This window comes from Herpailurus yagouaroundi, unplaced genomic scaffold, assembly GCF_014898765.1.
Source record: "Herpailurus yagouaroundi ecotype Mexico unplaced genomic scaffold, PumYag 387, whole genome shotgun sequence".
NCBI classification, from domain to species: domain Eukaryota; kingdom Metazoa; phylum Chordata; class Mammalia; order Carnivora; family Felidae; genus Herpailurus; species Herpailurus yagouaroundi.
The window spans coordinates 49,828-69,195 of record NW_024412604.1 but is presented as its reverse complement, the minus strand read 5'-3'; the positions used below and the strand labels follow the sequence as shown (position 1 = coordinate 69,195).

Genomic DNA, 19,368 nt, shown 5'->3' with positions numbered 1-19,368 from the left:
GATGGGTATTGAGGAGGGCACCTTTTGGGATGAGCACTGGGTGTTGTATGGGAACCAATTTGACAATAAATTTCATATATAAATAAAAATAAATAAATAAATAAATAAATTAAAAAAAAAAAAAAAAGAAGACATCCAGATGGCCAACAGGCACATGAAAAGATGCTCAATGTCACTCCTCATCAGGGAAATACAAATCAAAACCACACTGAGATACCACGTCCCCGCAATCAGAGTGGCTAAAATGAACAAATCAGGAGACTATAGATGCTGGAGAGGATGTGGAGAAATGGGAACCCTCTTGCACTGTTGGTGGGAATGCAAACTGGTGCAGACACTCTAGAAAACAGTGTGGAGGTTCCACAAAAAATTAAAAATAGATCTACCCTATGATCCAGCAATAGCACTGCTAGGAATTTACCCAAGGGTGCAGTAGCACTGATGCATAGGGGCACTTGTACCCCTTTCAGCAGCACTTTCAACAATAGTCAAATTATGGAAAGAGCCTAAATGTCCACCAACTGACAAATGGATAAAGAAAATGTGGTTTATATATACAATGGGATACTACTTGGCAATGAGAAAGAATGAAATATGGCCTTTTGTAACAATGTGGATGGAACTGGAGACTGTTATGCTAAGTGAAGTAAGTCATACAGAGAAAGACAGATACCATGTTTTCACTCTTATGTGGATCCTAAGAAACTTCACAGAAGACCATGGGGGAGGGAAGCGGGAACAAAATTTACAGAGAGGGAAGGTGGCAAACCATAAGAGACTCTTAAATACTGAGAACAAACTGAAGGTCGATGGGGGGGTGGGGGAGAGGGAAAATGGATGATGGACATTGAGGAGGGCACCTGTTGGGATGAGCACTGGGTGTTGTATGGAAACTGATTTGACAATAAATTACATATAAAAAATTTTTTTATTGATATTGTCTACTTGATGAAGACAAGTGTGGTCTTTATGCATGGTTTCCTTTAGTTCTTTGAACATATATATAATGGCTGCTTTGACATCTTTGTCTGTTGAGTATGACGTCTGAGCCCTCTCAGCTTCTATTGCCTGCTTATTTTTCTCTATCCTGTGATAGGTTATGCTTTCCTATTTCTTTACATGCATCATAGCTGTGTTAAAAGCTGGCACAATTTAGGTAATATCCTCTTCTTCCCTTTGCAAAGTTTGTTTTCATTATTTGCTTGTTTATGTCTTTAATGACTTGGCCAGGCTATTTGAGTGAAGTCTATTTGCCCTGTGGTGTGTAGCCAGTGATGGCACTCGTCAGGGACACAGCCTTGAGCATGGGATGATAGCAGTTTTAGCAGGGCTCTCTATGACTCTCTTTTCCCCTGTTCTCTGTGTTGCTATCTGCCCTTTTGGTGTCATATTCAGCAGTTCAGCTCCACTAACTAGTCTGGTTGCTCTATTGTTTTCAACAATGGCCTGGGACATCAATTGCTCCATGATAGGATCCAATTAAATTTGGACCCCTTTGCAGGGGTAGTTTTTGAGGCCAGACTTTGAGGTTTGTTTCCACCCAGAGGGCTCTCCCCTGTTTCTCTCTGGTAAACTAACTGACCTATGGCTTACCTTAATGCTGTCATAGAGCTATCAGCCTTCTCTTAAGGGCTCATCCCCAAAATCTCCGTTGTTTTTGAGAATGCCCTTAAAATTCAACCTCACCACACAGTTTCCAATAAAGTCAGTATTTTTTAGAAGCTCTCAGTTCTTACAGAAATCTTCTCCCCCTGCCCCAAATCTCTGAACCTCTGGCACAAGTGATGGGTCCTATGAGGGAGCTGGAATTAGGCAGATGAGGCCCCCTGGTCTCAGCCTGCCACACCTGGGTTAGAGCCTTCTCTTTATGAGTAGGGACTAGGTGGAAGCCATAGTCAGCAAGAATTTAGCCTTTAAAACACAGAGTTGGGGGCACCTGGATGCCTCAGTTGTTTATGCATCCAACTTCAGTTCAGGTCATGATCTCACGGTCTGTGGGTTCAAGCCCCGCATAGGACTCTGTGCTGACAGCTCAGAGCTTGGATCCTGGAACCTGCTTCATGTTCTGTGTCTCCCTCTCTCTCTGCCTGCCCCTCCCCTGCTCATGCTCTGTTTCTCTCTCTGTCTCGCAAAAATAAATTTTAAAAAATGTAAAAAATAAATTAAAAGAGTTGGAGGAGGTGAAAAATGGTGAGATGTCATATCCCTGGAGTGGGAAATGGAGGAGAGGAACCCTGCCTTTGTGGCCACACCTGTCTGGGGTAGAGTTTCCATCACCTGGAGGGAGAGAATGGTTCATGGCTTGGTTACCACAGACTCTCACTGTTCTTACTGAGATTTAGTAGATTTACTTGAATAAATGTTTCTTCATTTGCTTAAATGGAAGTTTAGGAAAATTTTCAGAGATTGTATATGGTTTTGTTTTTTTTTGTTTGTTTGTTTGTTTGGTTTTTTTTGTAAATCATTTTCACCAGTTATTGTTATTTCCCTGGGAATTGTCATACTAGTCTTCAGCAGTGACACCAACCTCATGCTTTTTGATTTATTGTGTTCATATTTTTATTATTCTTAAATAACATACAACTGTAGCTTTGATATCTTCTTTGACTCAGTAATACTTTAAAAAATCCAATTGTTTTTTCTTTCTAAAATTCTGTTTCTATGTTTCTAGTTTTATTATGTCATGATCAGAGAATATGGCCTTTGCCTGTTTGTTAGTGCTGCCATAACAAAATACCACAAACTAGGTAGCTTAAGCAACAGAATCATACTGATCAAGTAGACTAGAAATCAGAGAGGAAGGTGTCACTAAGGCGATGCTCCCTCTAATGGCTCTAGAGATGATCCTTCTTTGCCTTTTCCTAGCTTTAGAAGCATCACTGATTTCTGCTCTGATCTCGACATGGTACTTTGTCTCTATGTGTGTCTGTATTCAAGTCTCCCTCCCACTTTTTTTTTTAAGATTTATTTATTTATTTGGAGATAAGAGAGAGAGAGAGAGAGAGAGAGAGAGAGAGAGAGAGAGAGCCAGCAGGGGAGGAACAGAAACAAAGGGAGAGAGAATCCCAAGCAGGCTCCACACAGCACAGAGGCCGATGTGGGGCTCACACCCACAAATCATGAGATCACGCCCTGAATAGTAACCAAAAGTCAGATGCTCAACTGGCTGAGCCACCCAGGCACCTCTCAAATTGTGTCAGAGGATACCATTGACCTAATAAATCCATTACTGGGTTAAGGCCAACCCTAAGGATGTTATTTTAACTAATTACATCTGTAACAACACTATTCCCAAATAAAGTCACATTCTGAGGATATCAACATATGAATGGGGGAAGACACAACCCAACCCACAATAGCCTGTAAACATTCTGCTTTCTAAAATGGAGAATTTCTGGGGCACCTGGCTGGCTCAGTCAGTGGAGTGAGCGACTCTTGGTCTCAGGGTTGTGAGTTCAAGCCTCACATTTGGTGTAGATATTACTTAAAAACAAAATCTTTAAAATAGAAATTTTATTTTTTTTGATGTCCTTTTTTAAAATGTTTATTTATTTTTGAGAGAAATAGCTCAAGCAGGGGAGGGGCAGAGAGAGAGAGAGAGAGAGACAGACAGACAGACAGACAGACAGACACAGACACAGAATCCGAGGCAGTCTCCAGACTCTGAGCTGTCAGCACAGAGCCCAACGCAGGGCTCAAACCAACAAGTTGTGAGATCATGACCTAAGCCAAAGTCAGACATTTAATTGACTGAACCACCCAGGTGACCCTAAAATGGAGAATTTCTTTGTGATCTGATATATGACACATTCTTGTGAATATTTCTTGAACAGCCTGAAACAGTGATGATGATGATGATGATGATATACACTTTATTTTTCAGAGCAGTTTAAGGTTTACAGAAAAATGGAGTAAAAAGTACAGAGAGTTCCCATATACCTCATATCCCCACGTGTGTACAGCCTCCCTCACTATCGACATCGCACAACAGAGTGGTACATTTGTTACAATTGACAAACTTACACTGACACATCATTATCACCCAAAGTCCATAGTTTTCATCAGGATTCATGCTTGGTGTTGTACATTCTATGACTAATGTGTTATGACATGCCTCCACCATTGTGGTATCATATGGAATAGTGTCACTGCCCTAGGACTTCCCTGTGCTTCACCTACTTTGCCTCCCTTCCTCCAACCCCTGGCAATCTTTCACTGTCTCCATAGCTATGCCTTTTCCAGTACATCATATAGTCAGACTCATATAGTATACAGTCTTTTCAGAGTGGCTTCTTTCACTTAGTAATATGTATTTAAGTTTCTTCCACATCTTCTCATGGCTTGATAGCTCATTTCTTTTTGGTGCTGAATAATATTCCATTGTCTGGATGTGCCACAGATTATTTATCTATTCACCTACTGAAGGACATCTCAGTATCTTCCATGTTTTGGTAGCTATGCATAAAGCTGCCATAAACATCTATGTGTAGTGTTTTCTGTAGACATAAGCCTTCAACTCACTTGGTAAATACCAAGGACTGTGATTGGTGGATCATATACTAAGGTTATGTTTACTTTTGTAAGAAATGACCAAACTGCCTCACAAAGCAATTGACCCACTTTGCATTCCTACCAGTAATGAATGAGAGTTCCTCTTTCTCCACATCCTCTCTAGCATTTGGTGCTGTCAGTGTATTGGATTTTGGCCATTCTAATAATTGTGTAGTTGTGTCTCATTGTTGTTTTAATTTGCAATCCCTAATGACATATATTGAGCATCTCTACATATACTTATCTGCCATCAGTATATCTTCTTGATGTGGTGTGTGTACAGACACTGCCTGTGAAATTTTTTCATTGGGTGGTTTACTTTCTTAGTGTTGATTCTTTTTTTGAGATCTTTGTATATATATTTTTAAATGTTTATTTATTTTTGAGAGAGAGAGAGACAGAGAGAGAGGGAGACACAGAATCTGAAGCAGGCTTCAGGTTCTGAGCTGTCAGGACAGAGCCTGATGTGAGCTCAAAACTCATAACCATGAGATCATGACCTGAGCCAAAGTTGGACACTCAACCAACTGAACCACACAGGTGCCTCTAGATCTTTGTATATTTTGGATAGCAGTCCTTTATCAGATGTGTCCTTTGCAAATATTTTCTTTCCCAAACAGTTATTTTCTTTTTAACAAGAATTGTGGAATGGAATTAGTTTCTTAACTATATGTAGAGGATGAGAGTGTCTCACTTCAAACCAACTGAACCAGAATCTTCACAGGTGCACCTGGGCACATGCAGTTTTACAAGCTCAGAGGCAGGGGAGCCATGGAAATGAAGGGGTGACTGGGTGGAGGAGACCAGGAATAGGCAGTTGATAAGGTGGGGAAGGGAAGTAAATATCAAGACTGACTCCCAGTTCTTGGCTTGAACAACTGGTTGCAAAGAGAGGTTGTTTACTGAAATGGGGAACCTGGAGAAGGAACACGTCTGGGGAAAGATTAAGAGTTCAGTGTCAAATATGTTGAATATGAGAGGCTGCAAGGCATCCAAGTGGAGATACTGAGCAGTCAGAGGAATCATAAATGGATCCAGATCGCAGGCAGATTTAGAGGATGATGTGTCTGAAGATGGCATTTGAAGAGGCGAGCCAGGGTGAAGAGGAGACAGTGTGCGTTGAAGAAAGGAGAAGATGGCCTTATTTTAACTTACCTCTTTAAAGACCCTGTCTCCAACACAGTCAGATCTGAGGTACTAGAGGTTGACATAATGAATTTTTAGGGCATGCAATTCTGCCCACAGCAGAGAGGGAATAAGCCCCGGGCATGGAGGGTACTAAGTACTTGGGGTGCACAGCCCAGAGGCCTGGCCTAAAGAGGCACGTGTGAGGGGTGGCAGAGCTAGTACCTTACCCTCAGCACCTGCTGGCTGCCCTGACTCCCTCACTGACTCCAACCTGCAGGCTCGCTGGTTGGCCAGAGACTCTCAGACCATCCCGATGTGCGGAAAATTGGGTTCACAGGTTCCACAGAGGTGGGAAAACACATCATGAAAAGGTAGGTGTTGGGGGTACCCCTAGTCACAGTGTGAAGATGTGGACAGTGCTGTGTGTGAGCTTGAGGCAGGTCTGGGCCCAGTGTCTGAGTTTCTGACCAGCCCCTGTGGAGGCCAGTGCAGCTGCTCCAACGGAGCACACTCAGACCTGGGGCTGCTGGAGGCTCCATGCGATTTGGGGCCCTGAGCATGCATGGCCACTTGGGACAGAGCTGCTCTGAATTGAGATGGGCTTCAAGTGTCAAAGGCCCCCTGGATTTTGAAAACTTAGTGCCCAAAGTAGCTCATTAATAACTTTATATTGATGGCAGTTTGAAATAATTTATGAATTGGGTTAAATAAAATACATTTAAATTAATTTCATTGGTTTCTTCTTAGTGTTTCTTTTAAAACTAAAAGGAATTTACTTTTGTTTTTTAGTGGTTAGTAAAAAAAAAAAAAATTCTCTTACATTTGTGGCTGGTCTTTGAGGCTTTTGTTCTATTCTATTGGACAGCCCTGTTCTAGAACATCCTTTTGTCTCTTTTTCCCGGGACTTGCCTCAAACCACCTGGGTTTCTATGCCCTGGCTCTGTTAATAATTCATGATAGGACCAGGGCCAAGCCCCGACCCTCCGGGCCTCAATTTCCCCACCAGTTGAGTTTGCATGCTCCGAGGTGCTGGTTTGTGCAAACAACAAGCTTGGGGCTACAGACAGGGCTGGACTGCAGCACAGTACCTCATAGCCCTGGCTGTCCCAAGACAAACACTGGATGCCCCAGCACGACCCCACTGAAGCTGAATTCTGGGGATGGGTTTCAGGCATGTGTACTTGAGTAATAGTTACAAATAGAGAGGAGCTGGAGTTTCTGTTGGACATAGTGATGCCTTTCTCTGAGGTCACATGACCACCCACCACTGCCTGTGCTATAAGACTCGTGTGTGAGACCTTCCAGAGCAGTCCAACTACGACATGACAATTACACGGGAGAAAGGCTTCTCTTGTATTAAAACACCACCTTATTGTAGCCCCCAGTGCAGAGCAGTGTTCTCTTTCCCTGGGACACTTCTGTAGCCCATGACCCTGCTCTCCAGGGGCCTCTCTGTGCCCCCACAAGATGGGGTTCTCACCCCTTGGCCCCACACATGCTCTCTGTGGGACAGGGTGCATCCTGGGCCCTGGTGCCTTCCTTAAGTGGGCACCATGTTTATGAGGATCACAGCAGCTTTACATGGCATCCTTTTCTGGGCCAGGAGCCACAGCCAATGTGGCTGGTAGAGTGTATCTTTAGGGTCAGTGGAGGCTGACATCACAGCCTGTGAATGGGTCCAGGAAGAGCAATTCTGAAGTGTTTTGAGTGCAGCAGAGCAAGCCTCAGCATTGAAGAGAGGGAGGCTGGTGGTGGTGCAAGACTGATAGTTGGGGTGCAGATGGATGGATGCGGGAGTGGGGGCAGGGGCTAACTGCAAGTAGTCACAGCAGTTGATTTACAAGTAAATCAGCTGGTCTTCCCAATGCTGTGTAGACGATAGTCCTATGTAAGCACATATGTGCTAGGGTGAGTGAGGGCTCAGTAAATGTCAGCTCTGAGGACTTCAGGGCAGGAGGGCTTGGGTGGGTGTCCTGTGGCTTGGGGACTGCCATGATCTGAGGACATTCCAAGAATACCCTGAGGCTGGCACCTGAGATGAGAGCCTTCTTCCCGGGTAAGTCCTGAGTGTGGAGACCCCCCCCACCACTCCCACCCTGTGCCATGCTTGTGTTTCACTGGCCCACTCCTGTGAGTGTCCCTTTGAGGACAGTATCAGTAAGTCCACTTTGTGCCCACTGATATAGCATGCGAAGGACCCCCAACTTCTCTCTGTTTACACCTGTCACTAAACATCCAAGGGGACAAAGGCCCTATGGCACTGTAGCCACCCCAACGGGGGATTGGTTCTGTGTTTGGTTTATTCATTGGATAAACACAGCTGCATGACCAGACACATGCCTGTCCACCCTGGTGGGGCTTATTCTCTGATGGGCAGGGTCAGACACAAATACTCCACACAGCAAAGCACATCAGGCACAGAGCTCAGGAGCATGCAATTTATAGGGAGCAACCAGGGCAGGGACCCCAGCAAGGGGACATTGGAGCAGAGGCCAGAAGGAAGTGATGAACCAAGTTCAAGGATATGTGAAGCAGGAAGGGTCCTGAGGGGGCTGTGAGAGCAAAGACCCCACTGTGGGCATAGCCTGGGTGTGGAGGAGGAGGAAGGCAGTGGTGTGGAGAGAGGAGTGAGGCAGGGAGAGCAGATGAGTGTGGGAGTGGGGAGAAGCCCCCTCTGACCCTCTTCTTGCTCTTTGAGTACAGCATGCTTTGGAGCTTCCCTCGGCTCCTCCACCTGGAGCCCCTGTGTCCCCATCTCCCAGGGACTCAGCCCTACCAACCTATGTCCCTTTCAGCTGCGCCCTGAGTAACGTGAAGAAGGTCTCCCTGGAGTTGGGCGGGAAGTCGCCCCTCATCATCTTTGCTGACTGTGACCTCAGCAAGGCTGTGCAGATGGTGAGGGCCGGCCTGAGGGGGGTGGGGGTGGACATGGGGTGCCCATCGCTGATTCCACAAACTCACAAAATTGGCCTAGACTGGCAGGAAGGGGCCTAGGGGACAAAGAATTCCATATGCCTTCCAGAAAAACAAACTTCCCGAGAAGTTTCATAACTGTCAGGATTTGAAATCAGCTTCACCAAATGGGAAATGTTAACCATGTTCCCATCTGTTCTGGTCAGCATGAAAACCTTTCCTTTTTGCTATGTCTGTTTGCCCAGTTCCACCACTGACTCATTGGGCAGCCTCAGGCAAGTTACTTAACTTTTCTGGCCCTTACGTTCTCACCTGTATCATGGGGAGAATACACCTATGGTTGTTACAGCGATTCAACATGCTAGTAAGTCTGAAGGGCTTAGAAGATGTAGCAGGTGCTGTGTGTCAGTTGTCCTTATGTTCGTATTGTCACTCATTGTTATGCCTCAGTCCCCCTCTCCACAGTTTGGGAGCAAGCCAGTAAGGCCATGTTCAACCATGTGCCCAAATATGCCCCATTCTGTCTAAGTCTCAAGGTGTCTTGAAGCACAATGTGACACCCAGCATGGACAGGAAAGAGAGTACAGCCTCAGGGAAGCTGAGGGAGACAAGTACATCAGCCCAAGGGTCTTGACCCTGGTGCCAAGGCCACTGCTGAAGGGCCAGCAGCCCAGGCCATGTCATTGGGCAGTGCAATCCCAGCTGCCATTAGAGCTGAGCTTGACCCAGAGCAGTCAGGCTCACCCTCCTCCCCTGGCCCCCCACATAGGGCTCCCCAGGTCCAAAATACAGGCTCCCTTGAGCCACTGAGGACAGTCATTCTGGACCCCTGCCAGGAGTTCTCTCAGGCCTGAGCTGGCACCTTGTCCCTCAAAGACATGGGGCTGCTGCCTGCTCCAAGCTAACAGACCCTCCAGGCCCAGCCCCAAGAGGGTGAGTTCTGACCCCTCCTGTATCACCCCAGGGAGCATGCCTGTATACAGGGTCTCCAGGCTCACTCCCCGACTCCCACTTGTGCTCCACTCTCTGCAGTGTGGACACAGGTGTCCCCAGGGGATGGGACTCATCTCTCCTCTTGAGGTGACTGAGGAATGAGTGGAGCCTGTATGCCCAGCACTGGCTGGGTCTGGCCCACCATCCCATCAAAGGTCAAGACATACACATTCTTCCCCTTCCTTATAGGAAGGGGGTACCTGGGGCCGATGGGACGTGGGGGGATGGTGCCTTGGGAGAGGTTGTAAGCCAGCATCTTTATCCGTTCTCTGAAGGGGATGAGCTCTGTCTTCTTCAACAAAGGTGAGAACTGCATTGCGGCGGGCCGGCTCTTCATAGAGGACTCGATCCACGACCACTTTGTGCAGAAGGTGGTAAGTTATGCTGAAGAGTCCTCACCAGGAAGACTTGGGCTGCAGGGGGTTGGGGACAGGGAGACAGGGCTGGGCCAGGTGAGTCGGGCACTGTTCATCTGAGCAAGGAAACCCTCAGGCAAAGCCATATCATTTTTACTGGTTTTTATTGTTTCAGCAAGAAATAGCAACCCTGCAGCTCACACTGGCATAACCAGAAAGGGCCTGTACTAGGGCACGTCTGCAGCAGTGAAGCCTGAGCCAGGAATTCAGGTGCATGTGGCTTACTAAGGACGAGCTCTCAGATGAAGACTTAGAGGTGAGAGGGACTAGGAGAGGACAGAGACAGGACATGGTCTCAAGTGACATCCAGCCCTAGCCTGACCCACACATAGGAACTCTGGAGCAAGAAGGACAGCTCTTAGGTGTACCCCTGGGTCAAGGGGCCAGGCTTTTATCCCCTCTCAACAGTTGTTGGCTGTGAGTGTCCATGGACTAGAGGAGTTCTCCCTGGGACCTGGGACCATCAGCAACCACTTCTCATGGCTGCTGTGGGATGGGTGCCCACAGGGGCATGGCGCTGATAGCATAGAACCAGAGGGAAAGTCACCCTGTCCCCACTGACTCTGTTAGAAAAGGCTGTGGGGGAAGATGTTGGTTGGCATGACTAGGTCCCAGGTCCATCTCTGGTCCATTTAGTGATTGCAGGACCCACAGGGCTCTGGTTGGCTCAGCTTCAGCCAAGAGCCCTTCCCCACATCCTGGAAAGGAGAGTCTGATCACAGTGGGTAAGTGTGTGCTGGCACACAACACCTGTGTGCAGATTTAAACACACTGTATGAAGCCAGGAAAAAAGAGACAGCAGGACTGAGACAAGGCAGGACAGGTGTTCAGAAGGAGTTCTGGAGAAGGTCTTTTGTTTTAGAGAGAGAGAGAGTGCATGTGCACTTCAGTGGGGGAGGCACAGACAGAGAGAGAGAGAGAATCCCAAGCAGGCTCCATGCTGTCAGTGTAAAGCCCAACATGGGGCTCGATCCCACAAACAGCGAGATCACTACCTGGTTCGAAACTGAAAGTTGGACACTTAACCCACTGAATCACCCAGGTGTCCCTGGAGAGGGTCTTGCATAATGGGTAAAAATATGAAAGGCAGGGAGGAAAGGAGCAGACCTTCTAGAAAAGGGAGTGTAACAGCTTTTTCCATGTCATAAGCTAGTCCCCAAACTTAGTGGCTTTGGTAAATGCTGTTCGTGCAGTCATAGTCCTGTGGGTTGGCACCGTGGGCACCAACCCAGTTTCACCTGAGGTTGGCTCGTGCATCTGCGGCCGGAAGGAGCACTGGTGGCTGCACTGGGGAGGCTCATCTTTGTCCTTGTGTTGCTTCCTCTCACAGTGTGTGCTCGGGCACATGTGGGGCCAGTGGCAGGATTCCCAAGAGTGAGAGCAGGAGTTGAAAGCCCTCTTGGATCTCTCAAAGGTTGCTCATGCCACATTCTACCTGCCAAAGCAAGTCACAGGCCACCCCAGTTTCAAAGGGTGGGAAACCAGCTCCACCCCGATGGGAAGTGCATACAGTGGGTGTATAACCCACTGTAGTTTGGGAGCTGGGCAGCCTGGTTGAGCAAGTCCTTCGCTGTGACACGCCCAGCACAGGAATAGCTGAACCTGGGACACGGATGGGGAATCATGATAGAGGGGGCGGCTCACTGAGTGGATGTGGTTATGGGGAGTACAACCCTTCTGGAGTCTGCAAGAGAGTTATGGAACCCCTGCAGGATGAGGTCAGGAGTCAGAATCCCAGGATAACTGTCAGGATCTTCTCAGTTCCCAAATATAGCAAGGGAGATGTGCACTCAGGACACTCAGCACTGTTGCTCTTGGAATCCTAGGGAGATTGGGTGGAGGGTGGCCAAGTGAGAGCAGAGAAGGGGAGCAAAGCAGGAGATGGGGACCCCCTTCAGCACAGAGAAGAGGTTCTTGGTGAAAGGGCAGAGGGTGTTCCTCAGGGACTTGAGTGTCTGCTGCATCTGATTAGGCCTGTCTAATCAGTGTGTGCGCAGAGCCTGAATGGAGGGGTGAGACAGCCCTCGCCTCAGAGGTAGAGGAGATGACCAGTCAGGCCTGACCTTGATGCAGCCACAAGGAGGGTGTAGATGACCTTGTTTGATTTTAGGAAACCAAGGAAGGAGCCTGGAGAGAGAAAAATGGAAGGGGTGGATCCTAGCCTGGAGCCCAGAAGTTCTGATGTCTACATCCCACTGGTTATGCCACCTGAGTTCTTTTCCATAGCACAGCATCCCATACTCAGAGGCTTTTATGACTCTGCATTCAGCCCCATAATCCAGCAGACACCATCTGGCACATCCTTTGTGGAGACCCAGACCTGCGTCTCCAGGCAGCAAAGACTTTTGTGTTGGCTGAGGCAACAGGGAAGGCTTCCTGGAAGGAGGAGGCCCTGAAGCTGGGCTCTGAAGCAGGCAGAAGTGGGAGCAGGAGTGGGTGAACTCAAGGCCCAGGCCCCTCTGCTCTACTCTTACCACCGGGGCATTGCAGCAGGACTGGTGTTCCCTGGCCCCATCCCCATCCCCATCCCATGTTCTGGAATCCCCAGACAAATGTTCTTTCAGCTTATTGGCCTGTGAAGCTGGGCACAGGACCAGTGTAGAGACACACTCTGTTGACACCACCCCCAACCCCATGTCCGGCCCTCACCCATATCCCTGGACACCTCTGTTTTCCCAGCTCATCTGATGCTACGCTCAGGTCTCCTTGCACATAGGATACATCTTGGGTTTCAGCTTGGAAGGCAGGTTTGGAACCAGAATATGGAACATCCTGAGGGTGTGTGGGATTTCTTCAGGGGCCAGTGGCTGGAGGCCAAATGCAAAAATGTCAGTGGGTCAGGTTTGGAGCATTGCCAGGAACTTGGGCACCTGAGCAAGACCTGACTGGGAGAACTTTCCACAGGTAGAAGAGGTGAAGAGGATGAAGATCGGTAACCCTTTAGACCGGGACACCAACCATGGGCCGCAGAACCACCAAGCCCACCTACAGAAGCTAATAGAGTACTGCCAGCGTGGCGTGGAGGAAGGGGCCACGTTGGTCTGTGGTGGGAGTCAAGTCCCTCGGCCAGGTCAGTCAGAGCACTCCACTTGGGTGAACTGAAAGGCCAGTAGCATGGCCTCTGGTTTCCTGTCTACTTCTAATTGGAGGTATGTGAAGGCCATGGTTAGGCTCCCAGGTCTCAGGGCCCATCTGTGACACTGGATGCCATGGCCTTGGCTATCTGGACACCTGCCAGACCAGGTGTGGTGCTGGCAAGGTGAAGACAGCAAAGCTGAAATCCAGTCAGTGCTGGTTTAATGTGTATCATAGTGGACTTTAATTTGCCATACACCTCTGTGCATCCTTGAAATTCTCTCTTCCTATGGATTCCATGGCACTGGCTTTCATGGCTTTCTATCTTTGGCATTACTTCTCAGTGGCCACTCTTCACTGAACCTCCCTCACCACCTGTCCCTTAAATGGAGGTATGCTCAAGTCTCTCCTGAGCTTGGAGTGTTGCTTATGGCAGACACTTTCCCTGGAGGATCTCACCCCCTGCAGTGGCTCGTACCCTCCCAAATATCTGTCTCCAAGCTCCTCCTCATCCAGAAATCCTGCCCACCTGGACACCTCCACCTTTATATCCACGGCCCCTTTGAACTGAATGGGTACTGAATCCGTCACATCTGAGTTCCCCCAGCCCCAACCTGACCCAGGCATACACCTGCCTGTCTGGAATCTTCCATCTTATCAAGTCACTGGAGCCAGAGGAGCAGGAGCTGCAGCATGGACTATTTGAACTGCTTCCTTGTTAGACTGCCTGCTACATGGGGAAAGACACTGTGGCTGTCTCTGTCTACACCATTAGGTCCTTCATGCCAGCACTGAGACTCATATGAAACCTGAGTTAATTTCATGGAATGAAGGAGGGAAGGAAACAATGAATATTAGACTCCTCTCTTTTCTTGACCCCCTACTCTAAATTAACTGCCTGATTCTCTTAAATTAAAAATCTTTCTTGCCTGCCCTGCATCCCTCCTACCATCCTGCCAACTCTCCACAGCTTGTCCTGCCTGGACCATCATGTCTGCTTCCTGAGGAACCTCTTGAGCCATGCTAACCCTTCACTCATGTAGCTGCCAGAAGTCTGCTTATATCTTCCCCAACATTGGAGCAATTTCTACAGGGACCCATCCCCCTGCAGTGACAAGCTCAATCTCCTCACTTCATACACAGGGTCTTCCATGATCTGTTTCTAACTTGCTCGCCCATGACACATGCTCCAGCCATTTTTTATTCTCTCTGAATACATCTCACCTTTTCTTGCTCCCTGTGCATTTGCTGCTCCTCTGATGAGCAACCAGCTCCCATTTCACCACCTGGTGAATTCACCAACCAGCTCAAATAACAGCCAGACCCAGACCATATGTGCTCTTGTGTCACAGCTGCTCCCTGGCATCTTCTACAGTGACAATTGTATAGCCACTGACTGTCACTCTCTGCAGAGTTCAGAGGCTGATTGGAGAGAGTGGACTGAAGGCATGGTTTGCAGAACAGTGAGGGGAGGGAGTGCATTACCTCGAAACCAGGAACAGTGGGGAGCCACCATCACCACCCCCTGGCCTGAGGGCCAAGAGGAGGACATAGAATTCCTGGTATCTGGTGAGGGGTAGAGCTATGGGGTACAAACTCTACTAGAAGCCAGAAGATGAGGGAGCGTGGGCATACAGTCCCCCTCATGGGGCCCAGAAGGGCAGAGAAGAGTATGAAGGAACAGGAAAGGGACAGAGCCTGGCCAGCCCAGAGCCTCCAGCACCTGATGGGCAACAGTTCGTTTGCAGATGGAGTGAATACAGGCCACACCACATGAGCCAATATGTGTTCATACCTAACTTTTAAAAAAAGTATTTATTTATTTTTGAGAAAGAGAGAGAGAGAGAGACAGTGTGAGTGGGGGAGGGGCAGAGAGAGAGGAGACATGGAATCCGAAGCAGGCTCCAGGCTCTGAGCTGTCAGCACAGAGCCTGACACGCGGCTCGAATTCACGAACCACGACATCATGACCTGAGCCAAAGTTGGATGCCTAACCGACTGAGCCACCTAGGCACCCCTCATACCTAACTTTGGTTTTAAAAATTGTAATTAATGTTACAATATAATTTACAAATGTGTGAAAAATATGGAATATTTTATTTAAGCTACTTTAAAAATTTTTTTTTTATTTTTTTTAACGTTTATTTATTTTTGAGACAGAGAGAGACAGAGCATGAACAGGGGAGGGTCAGAGACAGATGGAGACACAGAATCTGAAACAGGCTCCAGGCTCTGAGCGGTCAGCACAGAGTCCGACGCGGGGCTCGAACTCACGGATCGTGAGATTGTGACCTGAGCCGAAGTCAGCCGCTTAACTGACTGAGCCACCCGGGCGCCCCTTAAGTTACTTTTAAAGTTAATTTCTTTTTGTTTTTCTAAAAACCAGAAAGATAAAATTTCACGTCTCTCAATTTTCCCTAGTGAGGCTAAATGAAATCTCAGTCAGGTAGGGTCTCAGGGCCCCTGCACTCTGTTTCTAGAGGAGAAATAGAGGAAGCATTTCTGCGATCAGAGGTGGTTCCACCTAGAACCAGGGCCTGTAGGGGCGGCAGTCTGGATGGGAGTAGGTGGTGTACATGTGTTGACAGGAGAGCAGGAGGCACTTGCCTCTGTGCCTGGGGCATCAGCACCCACACTGAGGTGTCTGGAAGGAGATGGGAAGCAGTTCTGGGAGATCCTGTCTATCAGAACTCGTGTCCGACCTCCCCCTACTCAACCTACTCCACAGGGACTGATGGAGAGCCACCTGAAGGGCTATACTAGGTACAGAATCGCTGTTCTATCACAGACCAACACTGAGCATTAGCCTCATTTTCCTCAGCAACGTTTAGTTGAAAGAGTTGTGATAATCCCATGGACTCATATTCCTGAGGCAGGAAAGGCACCCACAGCATGTGGTCTTCACCACACAGGTGTCACAAATTGCAGTGCCAGAGTGGGAATGTGTGCATGGTGGCCAACAGGACCAGGTCTGGCCTGGGAGAGGACCACCCACCTACACACCACGGACCTCTGTCTCCCCCTTAGGTTTCTTCTTCGAGCCAACTGTTTTCACGGATGTGGAGGACCACATGTTCATAGCCAAGGAGGAGTCCTTTGGGCCCATCATGATCATCTCTCGGTTTGCTGATGGGTAGTGTGCCCTGCTTATGTCTCTTGAGAACCGGATCCTCTTCCATGCTTTACTGGGTTCTTCCCTTGAGCTTTGTGGGTGGTGGGTGTGGCCAGGAGAATTCAGGTGGGGTGGAGGCTAAGGATGAATCCTAGCCTAGTCTTCCCAGTCCTTGTCAACCACTGAAGTTAGGAGAGTCCCAGGAGGTCCAGGAGGGCTGGGTCCAACTGAGAGCATCCACTTCATCTCTCTGATGCCTCTCACAGCCTGCTGGTCCTGTTCCCATTATCCACTGCTGTGTAAGAAACCATCCTAAACCCCAGTGGCTTGGAATAACAAGTTACTTATTTCACTTGTGAATCTTCAATTTGGTCAACATTTGATGGGACTGGCCATCTCTACCTCCATGTCAGGGCCTCCCCTTAGGCTTTCTGTGGCATGGCAGTTGCTGCTTGGCACCTCACTCACCCAAAGAGGGCCAGTGGAAGATGTAAGCCTCCTCAAGAACCATCAGTCAGCCTCAGGCACCCCGGAACTTCACTTTCCCCTCTCCTATTGGTCCAGCAAGTCATCGAGGCCAGGAGAGGAATAGGGACCGGCCATAATTGCTTTACCACAGGTTCTTTTCCTGACTATTATTTTTCAAAGTAGCACCTCTGAGCAGATTCTAGAATGGCACCTCATCCTCAATACACCATACTTCCAGCTGTCAAAAAATTATCAAAATTATCTTCACATGCTGTGTTAGAATGAGACACTTTTCTGCCATCTACCAAGCAAATATTGTGCTGAATCTTCAAGCCTATAATGTCTGTGGTGGGGATGCCCCCAGGGCAGCTCCATGAGGAATGCCTGACAGGTGTTCCTTTCCATGTGGGTGTGGCTTGAGCCTGTCCCACTCTCTGGGCTCCTATCCCCTGGTCTATAAAGTGAGGGGTTCACCCATGATGACCAGAATGGTCTGACTTTACTCTGCCTCCTCCCTGTCATTCTTTCCTCTTCTCTCAGCTGCCCTATCTCCTCCATACTTGCTGTCGGCCCAGCATGATTTCTCAGAGGGTCTTGCATGATGGGAAGCTTGGAGTAGGTGGCACCTCCCCTCGGAGGAGGGGGGTAGGTCTCCCTGAATCCCATGCCTCAGGTGGCCCCATGACCCTCTTCACAGAGTTCTTCCTGGGTTTTCCCCGCAGTGATGTGGACACCGTGCTGTCTCGGGCCAATGCGACAGAATTTGGCCTGGCTTCTGGCGTCTTCACCAGGGACATCAACAAGGCCCTGTATGTTAGCGACAAGCTGGGGGCAGGCACCGTGTTTGTCAACACATACAACAAGACCGACGTGGCCGCTCCCTTCGGAGGGTTCAAGCAGTCCGGCTTTGGCAAAGACCTTGGTAACCTAATCCTGAACACCTGTAAGGCCTCTTGGCCCCCACCCGCCCAGTCCTGGGGGCCAGGGGTGTAGCACTGACAAGATGGCTGCCAGTGCTCACCTCTTACCAAGAGGGGACAGGCGATAATTCAGGCGGTATGCAAGATCCTGCTAGAAAGTGAGGACTGCAGGAAGCAGACAAGACAGAGTGATCTGGCCAGGGAGACTGGGAAGGTGGCTTTAGGGGGGGCCAGGGTGGGCCTTTCCCAGGAGGAGGTGCCTGCACTGAGACACCAGTGTCTGGAAGAGGCAGAATAAAGACCTGAGGGTGTGTGCTCCTGGAAGAGGGGATAGCAGGTCTTGAGAGACCAGCTTTGGTCTTGGAGCTGCAGAGAAGGGCCTCAGTTCAGGGACAGGAGGGCCGGAGGAGAAGAGGCTAGGGAGGCTGGCAGGGGCCAGAGAGCAGTGTCCTGGTGGCCATGGTCAGAGCTTCATCCACAGAAATAGGGGAAGCCATGGAGGCTGAGTATGGAGGCCTATGGGGCGGTGTGAGTCCCCAGTGTAGAGACAATGTCACCCAAGCAAGTAGCCACATACAACCCGCCTGGCCTGACAGGAGAAGTGGAGATCTGGTCTGGCACTCCTCTTTCCCTGGGCTGTTGCATGATTTAGGATGAGTGCCACTCTCCCCATCCTGGCACTATGGAGTCTAGCAGTTGAAGACTGGTTCCAGTTGGGGATTCTACCTCTGAGGCCCAGCCGTGGTGAGGGGGGCAAGGCGTGGGAGAGCAGCTGTCTCCCAACACTCCATCCCTGAGCCCAGCTCAGGATCCTCAGGGAGGTGGTTGCTATTTTGTTTTCTCTCCCACCCCTCCATCCATCCTTCACATGCTGTGGGAACCCCCAAAGGTGCTGGTTAAAGGGACCCCAACAACACCCCCCAAAGCCTGGTACCACACTGTGCACACAGAGGTGGGGCTCGCTCACATGCATGTGCACAGGTGTGATGTTGGACAGTCCTGCTCCATTTGTCCTTGTCTGCCACCTCTTCCCACCTCCTCTTCTTGGTGTCCTCCATGGAAATATGCAAGGGCTATTGTCATCCAGGAGACTGTGGGTGCCAAGTCCCCAGGGTCTAATCTCTGGCACTTAAGGCTATGCCCCCCGAGCTCCTCAAGCTCATCCTCTCTGCTGCCACCTCATCCCCAGTGTCCTGTGCACATAAACCAGGCATCCCCAATGGCCCATTGAGTCTGAGCCAAGAGAACTCAGCAGGCCCTGTCTGGTGAAGTGTGGCTCCTGGAGCTAACCTTAGTGGGTGGGGGAGATGTCAGGCAACCACAGACCCAACATACTGGTCATGGGGCCAGACATACAGCTGCAGAACACAGCCAGCTTCTGGGTGCCTGTGAGTTCCCTTTCCTAGTAACGGCATGACCTGGAATTAGCTGGGGGGGCAGCAGTGGGAACAGGCACCTCTGGTTAGTAAGGGCCCCAAAAGAGCCTTTTGGCTGCCCTCTGGCTGATAGGACTGCCATCCCTCGAGAGGAGGTAGTCAGAGGAGGGAAGTTTCTGGAACATTTGCCCCAGATTGGTCTGTATTCTGATGCCTGTGGTGGAATCCTCACCTCCCCCTATCCACCCAACTGATTCCTGACCCCCCAGGGCCTCAGCTTCTCATCTGTAACTGGGGCTGAGCCTAAGCTGACCCCACATGGTTGCTGCATGGATCTGTGTGACAACAGGGGTGCAGTGCTCAGAACAGTGTCAGGCCTGCTGTAGGGGCTGCTGTGAGGATGTTTCCCAATGGCA

At 49.2% G+C, this 19,368-nt stretch overlaps 1 protein-coding gene across 3 annotated transcripts in view; it reads left to right on the top strand.

Annotated features, from left to right (window-relative positions):
* The window catches only part of ALDH1L1 (aldehyde dehydrogenase 1 family member L1), a 128,048-nt gene that overhangs the window by 108,325 nt on the left and 355 nt on the right, over window positions 1-19,368 (top strand). For all 3 annotated transcript variants that reach the window (XM_040463289.1, XM_040463288.1, XM_040463290.1), the window contains exons 17-22: window positions 5,957-6,050; window positions 8,475-8,574; window positions 9,861-9,959; window positions 12,906-13,071; window positions 16,104-16,209; window positions 17,379-17,578. In XM_040463289.1, coding sequence (XP_040319223.1) covers window positions 5,957-6,050; window positions 8,475-8,574; window positions 9,861-9,959; window positions 12,906-13,071; window positions 16,104-16,209; window positions 17,379-17,578 — 765 coding nt within the window. The remainder of the gene's footprint in view (window positions 1-5,956; window positions 6,051-8,474; window positions 8,575-9,860; window positions 9,960-12,905; window positions 13,072-16,103; window positions 16,210-17,378; window positions 17,579-19,368) is intronic.